Source organism: Lepidochelys olivacea (assembly GCF_965140295.1).
Source record: "Lepidochelys olivacea isolate rLepOli2 genome assembly, chromosome: 5".
Classification (NCBI taxonomy): domain Eukaryota; kingdom Metazoa; phylum Chordata; order Testudines; family Cheloniidae; genus Lepidochelys; species Lepidochelys olivacea.
Window position 1 is genome coordinate 102,612,332 of NC_140415.1, and position 19,052 is coordinate 102,631,383.

At 45.2% G+C, this 19,052-nt stretch overlaps 1 protein-coding gene across 1 annotated transcript; it reads left to right on the forward strand.

Moving 5' to 3' along the window:
- Positions 1 to 10,543: 10,543 nt before the first annotated feature.
- Positions 10,544 to 16,884, forward strand: KCNV2 (potassium voltage-gated channel modifier subfamily V member 2). The gene is made up of 2 exons (XM_084629594.1): positions 10,544 to 12,415; positions 16,481 to 16,884. Exons 1-2 carry the CDS (start codon positions 10,865 to 10,867, stop codon positions 16,763 to 16,765), a joined length of 1,836 nt encoding a protein of 611 aa, XP_084485720.1. The 5' UTR covers positions 10,544 to 10,864; the 3' UTR covers positions 16,766 to 16,884.
- Positions 16,885 to 19,052: the final 2,168 nt, after the last annotated feature.

Sequence of the window (19,052 nt, forward strand, 5' to 3'; positions counted from 1 at the left end):
TTTAGGGTAGATAATCCCAGTTTATGGAGTGGCTATTATGATGTTACTATCTGATTATTTCTCTGTACAGAAGCAGCCATCCTCACCCAAGTATATGTAAAGCTACAATGGTTGTTTTTGTAGCCTCTATGGTACTGATAGTTTCTTTCCCTTTCTGGCCTTCCATAAAAGTACCTATTCACCCTCCATGTTTATGCAGCCCAGTTCTTTCAGGGGAGTGAGTCAGAATTTGAGGGCCTTTCCCACAGCCACCTCTGCACCTCTTAGGGGATTTCTACGCTGGGAGTGTGCTTCCCTGTGTGAGTAGACACACACACGCTAGCTCTGCTCATTTTCACTCGCTAAAAATATCGGTGTAGCTGGGGTAACACAGGCAGCCACCCAAGTACATACCTGGGGGTCTGGGCAGGTTTGTACTTGGGCAGTTAGCCCAAGTAACTGTCCCTGGTAACCCAGCCACATGGCTATTGTTACGGTACTAGATGAAGCAGAGCTAACGTGTGACTGTCTACCTGCACAGGGAAGCATGCTCCCTGCTGCTGTGTAGACATACCCTTAGTGGGGGTCACCATGGCTTTGCCATAGCCAGAATGTAGCCCTCAGACAGGATGCTGTGTGGATCAACATTCAACAGCACATGTATCAATCAATGATCCGACTCCCCATAGGTTTGATCTCTTCCCATCCCCAGTTATTCATAACCCCGTTGTTTGCCAAAGAATTGTTTTATTCTGTTGAACTTTGATGCTTTCTGCACAATTATATTCTGATATCCTTCTAATATTTTCAAGCATCCTGTTTTGGTCAGAGTTCTCTGCTCTCTAGGCAGCATCATATGCTTTGTGTGAGCCAGGCCTAATTCAGAATAAACAGCCAACGCTTGTAACATACTTCACATTACTCACTTTTCCAATGACCAGCTCACACTTTCTATTTTAAAGATAATGTCTTACCTACAAATGCTTTTCGGATGACATCACTGAGGGAATGACTGACTCCGTATGTCCATCGCTGGGCTCTTTTAAGTGCATCTGGGGGCCACTTCTGATTAAAATTGTATAGTGTGGGTTTATTTTATTAAAATATGTGCAACTTCTATAGATCAGGACAGGTTGGCTGGAGGCAGGGAAGAGGCACTACAGAGCCAGCTGGCTGAGAAGTGAGGGAGAAAGAAATGGATAAGGACAAGGATGGATTGGCTGGACGGGATTGTGTGCTGGAGCAGAAAAAGGAAGCAGCAGACAACAATGATGCCCCCAAGTGAGGGAAAACATAAAGCACCTGGGGAGAGGTGGGACTTAGGCGGAAGTTCCCAGGGACTGGAAGAGGCAAGAAGCCCCAGAGGAAATCTCCAGGTGGGTGTCGTGTGAAGGAGTCAGGAGTGAGCACTTGTGACAGTCTCTATTTGGAGGCAGCAGCAGCTGGAGCATGCATGGAAGAGGAGGAAGCTGCCACAGAGGAAACCCCAAGTCAGCAGCAGCATAAAGAGCTGGGAGCAGAGAAAGTCTTCAGCTGAGGGCAGCAGGGAGCTACAGGAGACTGACCCTTCCCCAACCCAGAGCTTCAAACATCCCCTTGCCCACTGTGGCTTGTTTTCATGCCTTACATAGCTGGACACAGGGGAGGTTCTCAGTGCTGAGTAGATCTAAGTCTTGGCATGGCGCTAGTTGAGGACTTTTTTTTCTTTTTCTTTCTTTCTTTCTTTTTTTTTTTTTTTTTTTTTTTGACAATCACTCCTTATAATGGATTGGTGTGTGGAGGAGGAGAAGCAAACAGCAAGCATGAGCAGAATGCTAATGGTGCTCCTCCTTGCGAGGGCCCCTCCCCACACACAACCCTCTGTCTAAGTCCTGCTCCCTAGTGAGTGTTTACAGCTCATGTAGAATTTCTGTTGTCCAAATTCTCACTGGAGCCTAATGGTGAAATCCAGACCTATTGAAGTCAATGGTAAAACTTCCATTGGCTTCAATGGAGCCAGGTTTTCACCTGAGCTCTCCAAGCCCATTACTCTGTAGTGAGACTGAGTGAAAGAACTTACACCGAATCTTTGTATGTTTCATTTCACTGTATCATGTTCATCAGCATTACCTAGGGTGGTTTTCCAAAGAATTCCCCACTCACTAAGCCTGAGAGATTGTTCATCTAGTAACTGAAAATTAAGCTTAAAGACCCATTTCTTGCCCTTACATATACTAGTAAAAATCTAACTGAAGTCAATAGAAAATGCATCCATACCTGAGGGCAAACTTGGGGCCCTAGCTGTTTTGATAATTATTCCCTTTTCTTGGAACTTACATCCTTGACAGATTTAATTTTTTTAATTACATACCACATTCAGGGGGAGGGATAGCTCAGTGGTTTGAGCATTGGCCTGCTAAACCCAGGGTTGTGAGCTCAATCCTTCAGGGAGCCATTTAGGGATCTGGGGCAAAAATTGGGGATTGATCCTGCTTTGAGCAGGGGGTTGGACTAGATGACCTCCTGAGGTCCCTTCCAACCCTGATATTCTATGATTCAGTCTTAAAAGTGTGATTCTATGCTGAACAGTGATTTTGTGAAAATGGCTTTGTGCCTTGTTCAGTTTACAAGTAAAAATGTTTTTTCTAACTGCCAACCTCGCAGAGTCACCCTGGGATCTGAGAACCAAGCTGGGTTCTTTCTGGTTTGTGCATCACCAGAAAACAAAGGTCCTGCAGACCAAATGCTGCTCCCCATTACACCTGTGCTGCCCTTCAGTGTCACTCTGCAAGTGTAACTGAGCACATAATTTGAAGCCCATAGGGTTGAACAAAGGCTCATGTTAATGGAAGTTGAGTTAACTTTAGTTGAACCACAATTAATTGACTGCAATGCAGGGATTGCAGGGTCAGGGTGTAATTCTATGGTCAGTGTTGGGTAGGACATCAGACTTGATTATCTTAGCAGTCCTTCCTGGCCTTGACATCTATGAACAATTCCTTCCAATTCACTTTCATAGAGCTGTGCTGGTTGTGCAGGGCCAGGGGCAGTAAAAGGTAGTAAAATCGTACTTTCTTTCAACCAAGTAAGCAGATCTGGCTCGGGATACACACACAGAGCAGATCTGCTCAGTAAGAAAATGCCACTTTTTTACAGTCACTTTTCAAGGAGGAGTAGGTGCACTTTATGGCTTGCTTGCTCAGCTTTGTCTTCCCATGGCCTTTGTCCATTTTAATGCTATTTTCAGGAAGTCTGTTATAAATGTATCATCTGATTGATCAGTCAACATTTTCTCAAGGGATGCTGGCCACTGCCTGATTACCTAAGCCTACTTTCTTCTTCCTCCAGCCCATAAAAAAAAATCTGCACACACATAATTACCATACATAATTGAAAACCTGCTACTGCTATGACCATAAGCAATAAAATCTGTACTGGTCAATGCCAAGTGCTTGGTGGCCGTTAATTAACCCAGAAACCTCAGGAAGCGCCAACAGCTTTGGGCTGATGAGCGCCTGAGGGGGGTAGTGGAAACCTTGATGGAGGAAATCCCATCAAAAAGCAGTTGAGCAAACTCAGTGTTTTTGCCAATGACATCCACACAGGACAGATTGGGCCCTTCAGCTGTGGCTGATAACCAATCTAGGTGTGGAACCCTGAAAGGCAGGCAGATGGAAGCTCTCCTCTGCACTGGCAACGCCTGCAGTGTAGCTGGTTCCAAATGTATCGACTCCCGTCCTTCCTTTGGTCCAAACCAGTGAAGTCAAGAGGGAGATTCTGACACATGGGCAAAGCAGTGCCTCCTTATCAACTGCCCAGGCTATTGCAGCCACATCACATGGCGAGGACACTCCATCCTTGCTGGCAACATGGACACAACATGGAAGGTGGCAGTTGCAGGTTATAAGCTCTCACTTGATTGGCGTAGAGGAGGGCGCAAAGGGTCAACGGTGGGAGGAATCATTGCGTTCCATTGGTCAGCCACAGCTTTCCACAAAGATGGGCAGCCCCCAGACAGTTAGGTACTGACCTGCCATGGTCTGTCCGCCTAATGAGGTGTATGGGGCTAGACCAAAAGTTGAAAGGCAGATGGGAACCTTGCACCTGGCAAAAATAGGAAACCAAGAAAAGAGTCCGTAGGAAGCAAGCAGCTCCCAACCAAGATACGTACATTTTCAGTAACTGCCAAATATCATGAAAATCTCGGATTGGACTATTCTGTCACATGAGACATTGCAAACCATCTACATCATAGGCTGCAATTCCTACCATCTCTCACAGACCAAAGGATGCCAATTTTCTGATTTGTGAACATCAGGCTTTTATCTTTTTCTTTTTTCCCCATTCCTTTTACTTTCTTTTTACCACTAGGAAATGTCGGCTTGTAATAAAAGCTGACGGTGGACAGATGCTCAAATTATTGACTAAAGTGGCTAACAAGAAAGGAAAATTTGTTTTACGTGTTAGTTTATTTCCTCAGAGACAACAAGCCCACTGTCCGTCTTACCTACAGAGGCTTGGTGCTCATCACCTTAATACCTGAGCAACTCCCAAATGCAAGAATCACAACAACAGCATCTCTCTCAATCTCTCCGGTCAACAGGAAGCAAGTTTAAGGGTGTGTATTTTCTTCCAATTGTACATAAAAACATGTGTGCACTGGTGTATGTAAGAGTAAAGCTCATGAGAAAAGCAGAGACAAGGAGGTGTGTTATACATTTAGTCCTGGAAGAGGAGAGGTGAGTGGTAATTCTTCCTCTTTCTAGTAGGCATTTCCATGGTCTTGGTCCAGCCCCTGAAAAGAGTGTGTATCCCTCAAGTCACCCTCTAGTAGTCAACTGATGTATTGTTCCGGTGGAATGTAGCTACCTGGTGAATAGATTTCTCAAGTAGCTAGATTTGAGCCCTCTTACAGCTTTGCAAATCAAGACACAGATCTTGAATGGGGAGCTACAGCCAAGTGGCAGCCTAGGGTAATGATTTCCTGTTAGCCTTCAGACTGCTGTGTTTTGTACAAGCTGGAGCTTTTCCAGGACAGAGGGTTTAATTCCTAGATATAAAGATAAATAGTCAAGACTGGGAATTACAAATATTTGTCACTGTGGCCAGATCTGTGTCTGATAGTATTGGGCACAGTCTTCTGGCCAACCACAGATTGGAATGGGCATTTTTTGCTATCATATCTATTTGGGTATCCAACTGCAGTATGGAGTCTAAGAGGCTTCCGGAACCCCCAAGCCATGGATTGTGTTAACAATCTGAGGGCAGATATCTTTAATGAATGGTCTTGTGATGGAGAATGAAAACATTTTAAGCATGTGTTTTCCCCTCCCTTTCCCAATCAGCCTCACTATAGTCTGGGTTCAGTTTCAGCCAGCTGCTGTCTGCCCGGCTCCTAATCACAGTTAGGCCATTAGAAAGCTGTGTGTTGGTGCTGTTTATGATTATGGTAAAGGAGGCATAGAGCTGCTGTCATGATCTTTGATTCTGCCTGTCAGCCTGTCTTGTCTCACCCCCGCCTTAACAGATTAATAGAGATATTGAATAAGAAGATGGAGAGTACACTACAGAGCCTTCCAGGAGCTCATTTGTAAGGGTCCTGGAGATGGAGGAGCAGATGCCCATAATAACCCTTTGGGTTCAGTCTGAGAGGAAAGACCTGAGCCATTTCCATTCACCCCTACAGACTGTTAGAGCTGGAACAGGGGAGTTTGGTGATCAACACACTGAGTGTCACAGAGAAGAATGGCAGGATAAGTATGGATGTGCTTTCTTTCTCCGTGGATGAAAGGAGGTCATTCATCAGGGCAACAAGTACTGTCTCTGTATTGTGCCCTGGCATGAAGCCTGATTAGGAAGGCTGTAGGATTTTGGCAGCAGAAAGGTGGCATTGTAGGATATTTTTAGCTAGTTTCTCAGCTGGCTTAGAAAAAATAAGCCTGGAAACTGGGCATTAATTTGCAAGGTTGCTGGTGTCAAGTGATGGAGTACTGCATGTTTTAAAGTGGTAGGTGGATTTACTTCTACAAAGAAGGTGTTGACAGTCCCTGTTAATAGACGCCTTACTCTCTCTTTTAGCAGCTAGGAAGAATCCAACAGCAAAATGCTTTCATACAAATCCAAAAATTAGTAGCTAACAATCCAGTCCTGATATTGTGATGTAAAGGAAATTGTAATCATTCAGTGCAATGCACATGATGCAGATTGGAAGCAGTGTTATTATAAAATACCCGTCCTGTAGCATTTGCCTGTAGGGGACCATCTCCAACAACACAAAACTACATGCTGGAATAGAGAAGGAATGCCTGGTCATTGTTTTTGCATGCCCTGAATTGCATAAACTTCTGGGATGTGATCATATACATGGACACAGATTCTGAAAGTTTGCAATCTATCTTCAAATAGTCTTTCTTATCAGTCCCAAAATCTACAAAGAATGTTAAAGAAAGTTCAAAACTATTGCTGGAATGTACAATATAAAATAACATCTTTGATGTTCATTGCAGACTTTCTTTCTAGAGCTGCAATGCCATAAAAGTGAATGACCCTTGACTATGAAACATCCAGTGTGCACCAAAAGAAGGAACTTGATTCCAGTTAACCAACCTGAATTCCTTTGTGTGACAGATCAGCAGCTTCTGTAGATAGACATACTTAGACAAACACCTAGACCCATAGAGCCAGATCCTCAGCTGGTGTAAATCGGTGTAGCTTCATTGATGCCAGCTGAGGATCTGGCCCATACTACTTTTATATGGAGCTCTTATAAAAGCCTAGAGCAAGGATCATTGCTCCTGCCATCACTGCTTCTTGTAAGAATGGTTTCAAATTATTTCAAAGAGGACATTGTGTTTCTTGTCCTGAACTTGATTGGCTGCTTCAGGAGACTCAACAGGCCTGGATGCACACTCGGTTTACATAGAGTGACCATATTTCCCCAAAATGACTTTCAGCAGAAAGAGTTGTGTGGGGCAAGACTTTATTGTCTCTGTGGCAGATGAGAAGTAGGTTCCCTTTGCTTCCATCACAGCAGTGGCAGAGGTTCAGAGAAATTCTGTTCCTGAATCTGCCTGTCACACAGAATTTTTCTCCAGTACTTCTCAGGTTTTCTTCCTTCTAGCTTTTTCTGTCTCAGGTCATCCATGAATGACACCAGAGCTGTAAGGCTCCCACGGGATAACATCTAGGGTGCCACCTATGAGGTACAAAAAACAGGATATCTGAGATGATCCTGATCCCATTAAACTGGACAGCTAGCAGTGTGTACTGAGCACCTGTACAGAGTTCCCGTGACAGCTACCTCCAAAAGGGGATGATCTTGGAAACACCTGGACAGAGGGCAACCTTAATAACATCACAGGTGTGCTACGATGAGTGGAAGTGGAGAAAGAGGGTCAGGTTTCGGGAGGCACATGATTTAGTGCATTACCTGTGGCTGAGGAACGCAAGTTCTGACCATGCTACTGCTCAGCAGGTAACATTAGCCTATGTGCATGTTTAGTAAAGATCTCTTTCCTACCGTTCTGCCTGCCTCTTATGTCCCTTATTGCTAATGAAACAATGGGAACCATTGCCTTTTCCCAGTGTTCGCTAGAGCATTTTATCTCAGAGCTGTAAGATACTAATGATGCAAGTTAATATCTAGAAACTTTGAACAACAGAAGATTTAATTTAAGATAATGAACTTTAATAAGTCCCTTTCCCTTACTTTTCAGTCTGTCTTTCTAGGTTGTGAGTCTGTCAGAACAGGGATCACGCTTTACTTAATTTTTTGCACAGTATTTTATTTTAGCACACTGAACGCTACTTTAAACAAATAGTAATAACTAATTATGCCAACATTGTCTGAATTTGCATGCCTAGAATTAGGTACTGAAATCTGTATGTGTATTCTATGTTGACACCTACATAAAACCAACCTAATTTTTCAGTGGCTCTGAATGCTACCATTTAAGTCCCAGTGGAGTTACAGCACTGTAAAACCAGAATAAGTGTATTTATTAATATATTTCGTTTTATACGGAGTGTAATAAAAGAGCACCCATCCAAAGCTCTGAATCCCTGCGATATCTTTGGGAACCATCCTCTTGAAAAGATTTTAAAAAGTAGCATGATTAGCACTGACACAAAAATACACATTTTTAACACTAACATCAAGTCTGTCCTCTGTGGAGCAGGGTCTTGGAAATCCACAACAGCAATTGATAAGAAGGTCGACTCATCCCACAGTAAATGCCTGTGAAAGATTTTCAGAGTCTATTGGAAAGAGTTTATTATAACATTAGAAATTCTAAGTAGAGTACATCACCTTAAAGTATCAAACATGGCAAGAAGAAGACGATGGACATATTTAGGACACGCTTTAAGGATATCACCAACGTGACTTCTATGTCAACTGACAACATGGACACCAGCTGGAAAGACAAAAAAGAGGGTGACCAAGAGAAACATTATGGAGGTCAATACAGAAAGAAGCTAAATCCATCAACATGACACTTGGAAGCCTGAACAGACCAGCACAAGACCACAATAAATGTCAGAAACTGCTGGATGCCTATGCACCTGCAGGTATAGGAGGATAAAGAGAAAAGAAAGAGAGCCGAAGTTCTGGTCCTCCTTGAGAATTTCTTTAAAATACATTAAAATAAATAGACCTGTCTGGTCCCCCTCACTAACCAAATACACAGCACCAACATTAATATAACTGTAATTAATTGACCCTGCACACAATCCCTGAAGTCCACTGCCATTGCTACCCTGTCCTGACATCCAGCTCCTCACCAGCCAGGAAGAAAAGGACACCCCTCAAGACAAACGTAGGGATGAAATGAGTTCCAAAGGTCCAAGGCCTTACCAGAGAGATCCCTGCCAGCCACGGAGCGTGGATAAAAATCAATTCTTTTTTCATTTAAAAAGGCCCAGATTTTGTTGTTTAAATTAAATACAAGATTAAAAAAAAACTATTTAAAATGAACTTTGACATTGACAACGTATAATGAGTTTAGGCCTTAACATAACATATTAGTCATTTAAATTAAATACAAAAAATAATATTAAGCAGTACATGTTTGCTGCCAAATTTTAAAGAAAGTGAAATCGCTGAACTGGTGGAAATCACTGGTGTGACTGAAAGCTTCTGTATTCACACACTCTGCACCCCATTGTAATAATCTTTATACAAAATATGGCTGGTAAGTTATCATTTGAAAACTAATTCCTTGCTGGCAGTAATATCATGGTGAGATGTATGTAGCAACATTATAAGTAAAGTTATAAACATAAGCTGAAATCTCGACTGAAGAGTGTTTACAACACAAGTCTGGGGAAAAGATAAACTTGTTTCTCAAAAAAAGAAAAGGAGTACTTGTGGCACCTTAGAGACTAACCAATTTATTTGAGCATGAGCTTTCGTGAGCTCACGAAAGCTCATGCTCAAATAAATTGGTTAGTCTCTAAGGTGCCACAAGTACTCCTTTTCTTTTTGCGAATACAGACTAACACGGCTGTTACTCTGAAACTTGTTTCTCAAAGATAAAGGACAAGCTGATGCCTTTAGCCAGGTGTCAGCAAATGCATTTCTGAGGGGGGACTGAACTATAAAAGCAAGCAGCAAAAACAGCACAAGTTCTCTCTCTCTATCCATCATGCCCTCCTTCACCCAAGAAGATAAAAGAAACAGCCTTTGGGAGCAGATCCTGAGAATTTGGTCAGCAGCATTACTGGGAACATGTGGTAGGGGACTTCACCTTGAACCAAGGCTAGTTTGTTAAGTTTTATATTTGGAAGCATGTTATCTTTATTTCTCTTGTAACTATTTATAGTTAACAGGCCTTAAGGGGCCATTCTGGCATCCAGGGATTCAGAGTATTGGGACACACCCTTAACCCCCTGCATTACAGCAGCTCTATACCACCTGAGGATTCCACAAAGCAGGGAGTGTCCTCATTGGGCCAAGTAATGTGGCATTAAGGCTCGTTAGCATGGCTGGAGCTATGTGAAGTTGCTGGATCAGGGCCAAGGATCTGTCCTATGATCCATTTCAATGGGTCCAGAATAATGAAGAGGAGAGTTTCGTCCTGAATGGTACCCAGCCTAATTTTACACTTAAACGTTACTGGTACGGGGAACATTAAATGGCCTTGTACCCCTTTTGCTTCTCTATGATGCGTAAAAAAGCTTGAACGTTGGGAGAAAGGGGCAGAACTGGTGGAGAAGGGAAATCTTTTTTTCTGCCTTTTAGCTTATCTTAGAAATATCAGGAGTGCCAAATCCGAGCTTCTCTGGTTTTGTTGGAGCAGTCCTTAGAGGGCCTGTATGCACAGTGAGTTTTCTCAGCCCTTCACTGAATAGGTGGTATGTTGATTCTCCAACCGCATTTTTGTTTTGCCAAGGGAAAGTGGGACTAAATATACTCACCCACCTTTTGCAAAGAGCTTTAAGAGCGATGGGTGACCATCACTAAAGAAGGTCAATGTATAATAATGATGAATTATTTTTATGATGATTATGGAACATTCAAACAATCTGCAGCTGTGTCTGGTGAAAGGCATTGATACTGTTCCCTATTTCCCCCTCACCCTCTTTTTTCAGGTTCAGAGAATCCTGAGCGCATACAAACTGGGGGTGGGAAATGCCCTTTTTTATTAGCAATAAAACTCTGTCTTTTTCTCCTGATTATCCACAGATTTATGAATCCATAATCATTCACGTCACAGACTGAGGGAGCCGGGGCTGAAACAGGATAATAGCCTTTAAATCCCCTTCTCTGAGCACTCAGATCTTCCCTGTCAGCAAGATTAAAGCGGTCAACAGCAGTCCCCGTGTGTCTGTGTCCCTGCCTGAGCTTTAACAACAACTGGAGGTGGTGGCTGGACGGGAGAGAAATGTGAAACTGCCGCTGTGTTTGATGCTCCAGAGGGAAAGAAAGAAGCACTGTTTGTCTCAGTGGTGGTGGCAGTGGGGACTGGTGTTAGTCCCTCAGTCAGGTGGAGGCAAAGGAAGGAGAGGAGGAGGAGAGAGAAGCATCATGTTGAAGTTTAACCAAAGGAGACCATTCCCATTCTCAGACTGTAAAGGAAGGGAAGGAACTGCAACAAATATTGTTCCCCCAGAAACCAATGCGGGAGAGGAGAAAGAAAGAATGCGCTCACAGATGAAGAGTGTGGTTTCTGCTACTACTCCATGGGCCTCTCAGTCTGTGCTGCCTGTGGGAACTGAGGGGAACTACCACTATTATGTGGAGGAGGAGGAGGAAGAAGAAGAGGAGGAAGATGAAAGGCAGCTGCAAAATCCGTCTCAGGAGAGAAGCAGGTTCTCGTCACCATTTCCCAGCCCCCCTGCCTTCTTCTCCAGAACAGCAGTGTCTGCTTCTTCCATGCTGAACATAAATGTAGGTGGCAAAAGTTACCGCCTCACCTACCAGGCAGTGGCCATCTACCCTAAGACCCGTCTGGGCCGCTTGGCCACGTCCACCGATCGCCATTGCCAGCTGGGTCTGTGCGATGACTATGCGGTTCAGGGGGATGAGTACTTCTTTGATCGGGACCCCACTGTCTTCCAGCTGGTCTACAACTTCTACGCCTCTGGGGTGCTGCAGGTGCGCGACGAGCTGTGCCCACTCAGCTTCCTGGAGGAGCTGAGCTACTGGGGGGTGCGGCTCAAATATACACCGCGCTGCTGCCGCATCTGCTTCGAGGAGCGGCGTGACGAGCTGAGCGAGCAGCTGAAGGTGCAGCGGGAACTGCGTGCCCAGGCGGAGTCCCAGGAGAGCGAGCAGCTCTTCCACCACATGCGCTACTATGGCCCCCAGCGTTGGCGCCTCTGGAACCTAATGGAGAAGCCCTTCTCCTCTGTCAGCGCCAAGGCTATGGGGGTGGCCTCCAGCCTTTTTGTGCTCGTCTCTGTGGTGGCACTGGCTCTCAACACTGTGGAGGAGATGCAGCAGGTGGACAGGAAAAGCGGAGAGAGTCGCCCTATGCTGGAGCACGTCGAGACGCTGTGCATCGCCTTCTTCACCCTGGAGTATCTGCTGCGGCTGGTCTCCACCCCAGACCTGCGCCGCTTCGCGAGCAGCCCCCTCAATGCCGTGGATCTCATCGCCATCCTCCCCCTTTACTTCCAGCTGCTGCTGGAGTGCTTTGCAGACGATGACCAGCCCCGAGGCCGGGGCTCTCAGCACAAGCATGACATTGAGAAGGTGGGACGGGTGAGCAAAGTAGGGCAAGTGCTGCGCATCATGCGCCTGATGCGGATCTTCCGCATCCTCAAGCTGGCCCGCCACTCCACAGGCCTGCGCGCCTTCGGCTTTACCCTGCGCCAGTGCTACCAGCAGGTGGGCTGCCTCTTGCTCTTCATTGCCATGGGCATCTTCGCCTTCTCCGCCATGGTCTACTCTGTGGAGCACGACGTCTCCAGCACCAGCTTCACCAGCATCCCCCATGCGTGGTGGTGGGCTGCTGTAAGTAAATGCATTGCACTTTGCCGGGTAGCCATTGCTCCCTCCCCTGCGAGACTGGCTGCCTGTCTTGAAAACAGCAGGGCCATCCCAGATTTGTGAACATCTGTTCCGAATTCTGAGCTTTGCTTTTGCAGGACATGAGCTCTCGCACACACACACTCACCTCTGCTGCAAGCTTACATCGGTTACTGCATCAGGGTATAATCAGTGAAGCAGAGCTGGAAGTCGGTGGCTATTTGTGACTATGCCACACACATCCGCTTCCACTGCTGCTCATTAAAGAAAGGGGGGGAGGATTTGTATGTGGGTGGGGGAAGTGTAGCATTTCTTTCTAGTGTCAGCATTGCAGAGAAGTATACTGCTAGTAGTTTGGGATAAATGTATTGTACAGAGTTCCTCCCTCCCCCCCCCCCCCCCGTTTTGGGGGGAGTTTGTAAAAGGCTGCACTGACCCAGCATGCCAAAAAAGGTTGTTCTGATTACATCTCTCAACATTTAAATCCTCCAACTTTATGGAAGTTGAAGTAGCTGCAGATGCCTGGCCCTGTAAAATATTTTGTAAGGGGCAGTTGTCCAACAGTAGGTGGCATCTCCACAACACACTCAAAATGGCATTTGGTTGTAATTTATACAATACCAGTGGCAGACAAAAATAGATCAGGTGGGGTCTGAATGGCTCAAGGGATTAGTAATGGGATACAGAGCCATTTGCATCTAGGTCACTAGTTTCAATCTAGTATAGGTCAGTAGTGACAGGAAGTTGATGACATGACATGTCGTGGCTGTTTAGGAGGAACGAGTAGGTGGTCTCAGGCTAGTTCCTAGTGGGCAGAGGTTCATATTGCAAAATCACCAGTGGCATGGTTGCTGGTGGTCTTAGCTGAGAGGCCAGCGACTGGGCTGACATGGAACCTGAGGAACCTTTTCATCTTTAGTGTTTACACTTGTGGATGAGGTTTGAGACACAGGGGCAAATCTGCACAGGGAATCTTTCACAGCCATTGTCTGTGCTGTACTTGTGACTAAACAGAGGACTTCAGTCTGTTGCACAGCATTTCCCAAAATGGGGGACGCACTCTCTTTGGCTGAGCCAGGGCCCATTTGTACAGATTTTCCCCATGCTGCCCTACTATCATGGCAGGGCTGAAGGCTGGCCCACCACTGACTTTACTCCGAGGTGCTGACTGAGTACCCCTAAAAGCCAAGCTAGGAGAGCCTATGCATTAGCAGTGTCCCACAGAACCTTTCTTCTCAGCCACAGCATTAAACATGCAGGGACTCATAGTTTGGGGGTTGGGGAGGAAGAGATTGTTCCTTTGCGAAGTGGTCTGCAGAATGAAAGAGCAGGAAGGCCACAGGTCTATTGTTATTCTGTGATAGCTGTGGCAGGACAGCATGGTGCATGCTAGATTGTCAAACTAGAGTGAGAAACAGACACGCATGGTAATATGGCTAGTACTGAAAGAACAAAGGACTCAAATCTCAGTTGCAGCCAGTATCGTCTGGGAGGAGCATTTGTGGGGAGAAGGGATGCAAAGGCTCTGCTTGCAGTTCCCTGATTCTAGGGCCAGTCCTAGCCCCAAAAACAACAAGGAGTCCAGTGGCACCTTAAAGACTAACAGATTTCTTTGGGTATAAGCTTTTGTGGGTAAAACCCACTTCTTCAGATGCATAGTTAGGGCTACTCCTTTTTACAGCAGCTGACTCTGGTCTATAAGGAGCCATGGGTCAACTCAGAATAGCCAAACCGCAAGTCTGCTGGCCACATCCCTGACAGACACCCCAGACTGTGGGCTACAGCTGTGCACTTCTTTTCTGGCTCTCTGCCAGCTCTGGAAGCTCTAGCTTGGGAGGCCAAGCTCCTTTCCAGTCCTTTTGCATCACTCCAGCTACCAGCAGAAAAATCTAGTCGCATTATTTTTTAACTTCATGTGCTGAGTGCCCCTGAGCCTGGCTACTGGGGTGCCCAGCACATATTGGAAAAGTTACTGGAATGCAACATTTTGCCTTTGCAGGTTCCCGTTTAATCAACAGATATAGTACACCCAGAGGTTATAAATTTCATGCTGAACACTCCAGTGGAATATTAGGACAGTAAACCAAGACCCATGGGTGCCATTTTTCTGCATATATCCAGTTGCATACATCCAATCATTCATAGAGCCGGGAAGCAGTAAAAATACATACAGCCCAATCCTGCAAACACTTATTGATGCAAATAGTCTTTATTCATCCAAGTATTCCTGTTAGACTTAATGGGATTCTGTTAAAAAAGGTTTGTACATAAGAGCAAGGGTTTGCAGGTCTGTCTTTAATGTGCAAATAGTAATTACATGGCATGGCTCTCTTTTACCCCCATGCATTATAGGAAAAAATTAAGAGATTCAGATAAGTTAAATAGTGGATAGCTTTGTCAGTCACACACACAAATGATTATATCCTCAAAATTCTCATGTGTAATACAAGAGTGAATGTAAGAGGACTAAACCCTTAGCACAGGATAATAATCTTGTAGGGGCTATGGTAGATATATATCTTGCTTTCAACTCAGTATTTGAAGATATTGAGCCTTTATGATCATTCAATGCCAGTGACTTCAGTGCTATTAAACCAAATGCCTAATGCCTTTTATGGTACAGGTGCAGCCCCATGTAATCTACTGTTTCATTCATCTGAAATAACATTCTGTCTAAAAGGTGAGAAGCTGGCACACTGCCTGCCATAATGTTCAAAAATTAATTCAGTGCTCTAATCACAAGAGCACTGGGCTGGGACTACACCTTCCTGTGTTTTAGCCATTTCTGCTAGCATGTTTCTTATTATTATTATACACAGACACAGGATTATGAACTAAATGAAAACAAAGTTCACAAACATCAAAATGTATGTAGTAGACGTAGACTGGTAATTCCCTCTTGGGATCTATGCTAGACCAAATGTTATTGGGGCAGTTCTAACTGTTGAAGTATTTCATGTCAATGTAAAAGCCAGCATAATACATTCCCCATCAGTGTATGGCAGAGCAGGAAAAAAAATGCTCCTGGATGAAGAAGGGCATTCATTAAAGTCTCAGAAGAGCTATGGATAACGAGATGGCAAGATTCACACTTTCACGTAATATGGTGATGTCTAAAGAATTATTTCCTGAACTTTAAAAATGATTTCACTGAAACAGCTATGGTTGTCACTGAGATCTGGTGTCAAAAGTCCCAGGGCAATCCTATGCACTCAGCCACCATCCCCTCTGTGCCTGGAACATGGCAGAATTTGAGCAGGAAGAATAATCACTCACTTACTGACATACACTTCAAACAAAACAAACTTTTAAGCAGCTGAAAAGGCTCTTTGTTATTTAGACACTTCCTTAGTCTCCTTATTTTAAAAAAAATCCGTATTAAAATGAGCTGATGAACCGTTCTTCCCAGATGTAAGTGTTTTAAAATGTATTTCACTGCTAGCGGACACACCTCAAGTCTGGGACCTGCTCTTCACCACATTCACCACTTTATGCACCTGACAGGTAAAGGTAAAATTCACTTCACACATACTTCACCCTCAAAGCCCAAGTTATTGGGCTGAAGTGAATGGGGGTTGGAGGGGGAGGGGTGAAGACCAGTCCGTTCCTTAAAAACAGGGTAAGGGCACAAGGCTGTCATGCAGCTTCAACCCAGCCTCTACTGCAGCTAGTTGCACAGAGTGGTAGGTCACTGGATGGGTCTGGTCATAAATCTGTGTCCATGCCCCTGGACCTAACACACACTACCATCTATGCAGACCGGCTTGTGGTTGGCTCAGGGATGCTGTCTGCAGCACACAGTGGAATCCAGAGGTCTTCTTAATTACAACAGTGGGGTTAATTATTTAAGGATAGTTTTTATACTTTGGGATGGTAGCCTGTGGGGGAACAATGTAGAGTCAGTGTGTAATAATTCAGGCTTTTAGTATACAAGTGTTCAAAATATCTTAACTGTGCTGAAAAATCCGTATTCCCCAGCTGGCTAGATTAAAGAAAGGTGTGTGTGCACTCCTCTGTTTGGCTAATAGATTACTATTGATTTGCCTATAGGTCAGCATCTCTACAGTGGGCTATGGTGACATGTGTCCAGAAACTCACCTCGGATGCCTGTTTGCTTTCCTCTGCATTGCTTTTGGAATAATTCTGAATGGAATGCCCATCTCCATCCTCTACAATAAATTCTCAGACTATTACAGCAAACTGAAGGCCTATGAGTATACAGCTGTAAGGAAGGAAAGAGGCAAGATTGACTTTATACGACGAGCCAGGAAGAAAATGTCTGAGTGCTGTGAAGAAGGCCCAACCCATTATTTACCAAGGCCTAGATACAATTAATACTCCAGGAAAGATAAAGGGACAGAGGAGCAGAAGGGGAAAGCAGAGGAAACACTATTACAACGGATCACCCAAGTCAAATAAAGATAAAGCAACAGCTCTAAAAGGAATAAGAAAATACTGAAGGCAAATCTCAAACTTTAGTCTTTTTAAAAAATTACAGATCTATTTTACTAGTTTCTTCTCAGCGTCTTTTTGCTGGTGCTCATTCTTACAGCAGCAATGAGCCTGGTTTATATGTGCGATGCCAGCGTCGATGGCGCTCGATGAATTAGCCAGCCAGAGACTTTGAGTTGTATAGCTGAAGCAGGGCTGTAACGCCATGCCTGATACACATCCTACAATAATGACCCACCATGGCCAAATAAAAAGAAACCGAGTCTGTTCCCATGCAGTGGCTGCTACTCAGCAATAGGCAGGATGACTCTTACCTCAAAAATTAAACAGATGTAGAAGGGGGGAAAATATATTGCTTTGCAGTGCAGAAATAGGTTATGTATTAGGTTTTTAAACATGGTGCGGACACAGGTAGTATGGACCCGCTATAGCTACATCGGTTGCTTTCACATATAAACATCTTTCTTAGGTTTTTGGACCTTATTTGTCCTATACCACATACTTCATGGTTCGATTTGCCAATATTATTTTTAATGCAGTCTTGCAGAATTGTACTTGCTTCCTGGCCCAGAGCGAGTAACTTTAGGAGTGAGAAAAATGTTGATTTTATTCTTTTTTGTTTTTTCCATTAATATCTGCCCCAATGGCAAAGAACTGGTTAGTAAGTTTGGCTAAACATTTGTGATAGATTTCCAAGCCCATTTTAATGCAAAAAAATCTGTTTAAGAATACAGATGTAAACTAAATGTACTTTATATGAGCAACCGTGTTTAATGTTAATATCGTCTATTAGTGTGTTAAGAACTATATGGGTTAGTTGTGGTTCAGATCTAAGTTAAAATACAGTTCTGAAAACATAAGAGCGGGCATACTGGGTCAGACCAAAGGTCCATTTAGCCCAGTATCCTGGCTTCTGACAGTAGCCAATGCCAGGTGCTTCAGCGGGAATTAACAGAACAGGTAATCAGCAAGTGATCCATCCCCTGTCACCCATTCCCAGCTTCTGGCAAACAAAGGCACCATCCCTGCCCATCAAAAGGGAAAGGACATGGTTAGCTAATAGGGCATTTTCTTCCCCAGGATCTTAGCAATAGATCTTCCAGTAGTTTTGAAACTATACTTATAAGAAAAGAAGCATTTGAATTTGTTTCAACATTGATAAAATCATAATAAATGAGGATATGAGTATACATTGATCCGCTTGATAGAATTATGTACATACTGAGGATCTAATTCTCTCTCACACACACCCCCAATCACTTTCAGTAGTATTGTATTCCATGAGAACATCATTTTAAATCAATGGGCTTATTTGCATAACAAGGTCTACCTAACGCCCTATTAGTAAGAATAGCCCCTTGCACACACACACCCCCGCCCCCGCAGCCCTGCCTCGGGGGCAGAGGGAGGTGGCCTCTTGAGAGCTATGGGGGCTGGGACTTGAAGGCACGGGGAGGGAGCCCCTGGGAGCTAAGTGGATATGCAGGGGTTCTAAGGGGACAGGGAGCCCCCCCACACCCCAGGAACTTGAGGGATTGGGACCTGGGAGTACAGGGAAGAACCCCCAAGGAGCTAGATGGCCATGGAGTGCTAAGGGGACAGGGAGGGACCCCTCTGGGCCCTTGAGGGACTGGGAGCTGGCCGCTGGGGAAGAGCGGGAACCTGGAGGCACAGGGAGAGATCCCCTGGGGACTGTGGGGGGGCTGGCCCCCGAGGGCACATGGAGGGGGTCCCTGGGAGCTGAGCAGTGGGGACCTGGAGGCACAGGGAAGGCCCATCGCAGAGCTGGTAGGGGGTTGGAGGCACAGGGAGACTGCCCTGACCACTAGGCTCAAAGCTGTGAGGGCTCACCCTACTCCTCCTCCCCATGTCCCCGTCCCCCCCCCCCGGCCATTTTGTGTAAGCTCAGCCATGGGGCCAATTCGGTAGGTGAGCGCTGAACCCACGCACTGGCTCAGGCCCCACAGGTCAAGCCCTGTAGCCCCACGGCCAGCCGCTTTATCTCCGTGAACTGTTCCCGCAGGTGCAGGTTCACATTTTGCAGCTGCCCTGGGCTCTGGCAGTTAGCGTCAGGCAGGCAGCTGTGATGAACCGCGGCATGGATCCTCCACATGCCCGGGGCAGAGGGGCAGGGACACGGGCCAGAGCCTGCTTGGCCCCCCTGCCCAAG